The sequence below is a fragment of the Sinocyclocheilus anshuiensis genome, unplaced genomic scaffold, assembly GCF_001515605.1.
Source record: "Sinocyclocheilus anshuiensis isolate Anshui unplaced genomic scaffold, SAMN03320099.WGS_v1.1 scaffold319, whole genome shotgun sequence".
NCBI classification, from domain to species: domain Eukaryota; kingdom Metazoa; phylum Chordata; class Actinopteri; order Cypriniformes; family Cyprinidae; genus Sinocyclocheilus; species Sinocyclocheilus anshuiensis.
The window spans coordinates 2131872-2135545 of NW_015552566.1; the positions used below are offsets into that span (position 1 = coordinate 2131872).

General features: G+C 41.5%; 1 protein-coding gene across 6 annotated transcripts in view; it reads right to left on the bottom strand.

The window, feature by feature from the left end:
- The window catches only part of LOC107664918 (unconventional myosin-XVIIIa-like), a 111909-nt gene that overhangs the window by 65810 nt on the left and 42425 nt on the right, over positions 1-3674 (bottom strand). For 3 of the 6 annotated variants that reach the window (XM_016455600.1, XM_016455601.1, XM_016455599.1), the window contains exon 3: positions 459-581. The exons of the other annotated variants lie outside the window; for them this stretch is intronic. In XM_016455600.1, coding sequence (XP_016311086.1) covers positions 459-581 — 123 coding nt within the window. The remainder of the gene's footprint in view (positions 1-458; positions 582-3674) is intronic. 6 annotated transcript variants of the gene reach the window in all.

Genomic DNA, 3674 nt, shown 5'->3' on the forward strand with positions numbered 1-3674 from the left:
GTCCTCTTTTGGAAGACCAAACAAAGTAGTTTCGCTTTCACAAGCACACAGCGTCTCCACGACATTGCGGCAGCGGCAACAATACCACAGTGAGAATAAAAGTTACGCCTTCTTTCTTTGCGTGAACATTTGGGCGGCGTTATGCAAATCTTCCCACATAGTGAGGTAGATATGTGGGGGCGTGTTAGAACGAGCCGTTTTAGGTAGGTGTGGTTGACTCAACTTTTATAAAGAATATCTCTTTGGATTTGAGACTTTAGTCTTTGCAACTTTACAGATCTCCTTTATGCACCAAGAGCTTGTAACACTCCAAAGAGAAAGGAACAATTTAAATCAAATCATATGACCCCTTTAATAAAAATGTAAACATCTATTTTAGGTTGATAACACAAGCACAAAAGCATATATAGCCATGTATGAGGGTGGGGGTCGGTTAGAAAGAGGAACAGAGAGCTTACACTCCAACAGGCCACGCGAGCGCACACTCCGGCCAAGCCATGGAGGGGCGAAGTGGGGGAAGAGCCGTCCCCAGAGGGGCCCTGTACCTGAGACGACACAGAGGCACTGGCCACAGGTTCCAGCTAGACCAGCCAGCCAAACAATTACAGCCACAGAGACAGCGGTGGATGAGAGAGAAAGGTAGAGATGAGACATGTATCCACAGATGAAAGGACAGCAGGCACATGGAGGTGAGATGGGCATGCCTAAACCAATGAAAAACTGTTTGCTAGATAATAAAGTTGTACTGCAGCACATAGCAAAAGCTGAAAGTGCATGAGATGGTGATATAGGAAAGACAAAATGGACTATAAAAACAGATACATGGGGTTTAAGAGACTTTAAGAAAGGTTTAAGAAAAAAACTACAATGACAACTAAGCTCAGTACCCTGTTGAAAAAAACAGCATATGCTGGTTAGGTATGTTTTGAAGCATGGCAGCTGGTTTAAGCTGGTTCTTAGTTGGTCATGAGCTGGTTTAAGCTGGTCCTGAGCTTGTTATGAGCTGGTCCTGGTTATGAGCTCCTGGTCCAGGAGCTAGTTGCTTAGGACCAGCTTAGGACAAGCACATGACCAGCTTAAACCAGCTCATAACCAACTTATAGAACCAGCTCAGCACAGCTCAGCTCAAACCAGCTGCCATGCTTCAAAACATACCTAACCAGCATATGTTGGGGGTTTTTAACAGGGTAGACATCAGAGCAGATGTTTGAGCTATTTCAAAGAGGGGAAAACACCTATTTGTTGGTCTCGTAGCAGAGTAGCCCATAATACAGAATACAATACAAGCCCTATTCCAAAACCAAGTGAGCTGCCTTGTTGTTTACTCTCTACATAGGCAAAAAATATTGAATTGAAACCCTCTGTGGTAATGGTCTCTTAAACACGACATACAAATAACACACACACAAAAACAGTACTGTAGTGTGGCATTACCATTTGTTGCTAAGCTAACAATATGCTACACTAACAAACAAACATAGCTTAAATAAAAAGTTGAGTAAAATAGATTTAAAAATAAGATTTTTAGAATTTTTTTATGAGAAAGAACATTTCTGAATGCTTTTCAGAATTACATTTTTGGTGTAAACAGAGTTTCCCTCAAACTGGCTGCCATTTTGAAACTTTGGGGGGGAAACCTACACAAATAAATAAGTTGAGTTTGAGTTGAAGTTGAGTTGAATTGAGTTTTTGTCTTAGTCTAGCTTGTTTAAAACTTTGCCTAAAGCTATTTTTAAGAGATTTATGGAACTGCCATTACGGTGTCTAGGTAGGCAGGTTCACTATAGTTTTGAATAAAGCCATAACCTTTTTATAAAGAGACTGAGTTCGCAACCATTTGATGCAAAGGCATTATGTAGTTGCTCTGCTCACATTAATGTCCTTAAAATCCCTTGTCCTCATTAACAATATAGTGTATTAAACTCTTTCCCCATGAGTATTCACTCAGCTATCAAGCTTTAAAGTGCTTTATTTATAGGTCTACAGCCAGTGCAGTCAGAGCCATGTAAAACAGTAGAGATAAAGCACATTTTAGCATCAGAGTGAGTGAGTCAGATGAAAAAGATGAGGAACCAGAAATGAAGACAAGAGGAAGAGGAGGAATGGACAGGCATTACAGGTGCAGCGAAGATCCTCTCCAGCCGTCTCTGTGCTTCTTCTGTGGGACTCAGTGGCGGACTCTCCTATAGGTCAGACCACCAAGAAGAGGTGAGTCTAACTCAGACTATGCGCATAGCTTTGTTATTGAGTAATGTTATGTAGTAGCCAACATTCATTTATTCAAAAGAATAAATTGTAAAATCTCTACACAGAACTTGACTGAAAGCAAAGTCACGAGTGTGTATGTTAGCCATGCTACATTCCCTTCCTGCAGAGTTGAGCCAGCATATCATCTAACTGCTGCAGAGTGTGATCTTAATACAACACACACACACACACACACACACACACACACACACACACACACACACACACACACAAACACACACCTTTACACACAAACACACACAAACACACACCTTTTTAGACAAGGTTGGTAGAGAGGGTTTAGAAATTCTCCCAGGAGAAGGTCTCCCTGCTTGACTTGGTGGCATACGTACGGCCGTCTTCACCTTCAAATATTATGTCCAAACCACACACAAAGTCAGAAACGTATTGTTTAAGGGACTGAACACTGAACTTAGTAACCATGCAACCAATTACAAATTAGTTTCTTCTGATCTGAAATCCTAGCACCAAACTACTCCAAATCAACCATCCAGCATTCACAACACTATGCTTTTTGCGACAAAACCAGTATCCAATCCATAAAATCTATTGTCCATGATCTTACAAAAGTGTCCACACAGATGTATGTTGCTCCTAATCTTGTCTAATCAAAACTAGTAAATGGCTCTGTGGGTCTCTGAAGTGGCTTAGTTTACTAACGGTCTTCAACCTCATTCATTTGCAAGATCTGCACACTAAAGTTGGTTTTCCAGTAACAACATTCAGGAACCACAAGTTGTGGGCTGATCTGGGCTGTGTTTCCCAAAAGCATCATAAGCTTAAGTTGATCGTAGCTCCATTGGTGGCTTTTGGGAAACGCAGCCCTGTTAAATACAAAGAGACTAGAAAGGCAACTCAGATACAGAGTTAGAAGCCTAAGAGAAGGGTGTTGTCAAACAACCAAAAGCCCACTTCCAAGAGCTACAAACCACTAGGATACATGCAAAGAAAATGTTTAGGAAAAAAGAAAATACAGACTACATACAGACTATAAAGTGGTTCATCTTAATACTAGTAGTGCACGCCATTCACATTAGTGCACTCTTCACACAGTTAAGTGAAAAACAGCAATCCATGCAGCCAAGTAAACAGTGTGATCAATACCTCTGGTTTCTTCATAGGCATCTGTTTATTGGTGGGAATGAACCCTGATGGAGGGGCAAATGGATCTGTTTTGGGGGTTGGGGGGTTAAGGGTGTTGCTTTTACCAGGAGCAATTGGAGCAGAGGTAGCAGCTGATTTAGGAACAGCAGGTGTGGAACTGGGGATAACAGGCAATGTTTTGGGATCTAAAAGAGGAGCTGAAGGTGGAGAAACAATAGGAGCTGTTGGAACAAATCCAGCAGGAGTTACAGGAGAAGGTTTTGAAACAGGAATAAAGCCTGCTGGAGGGGAAAGAGCAGATG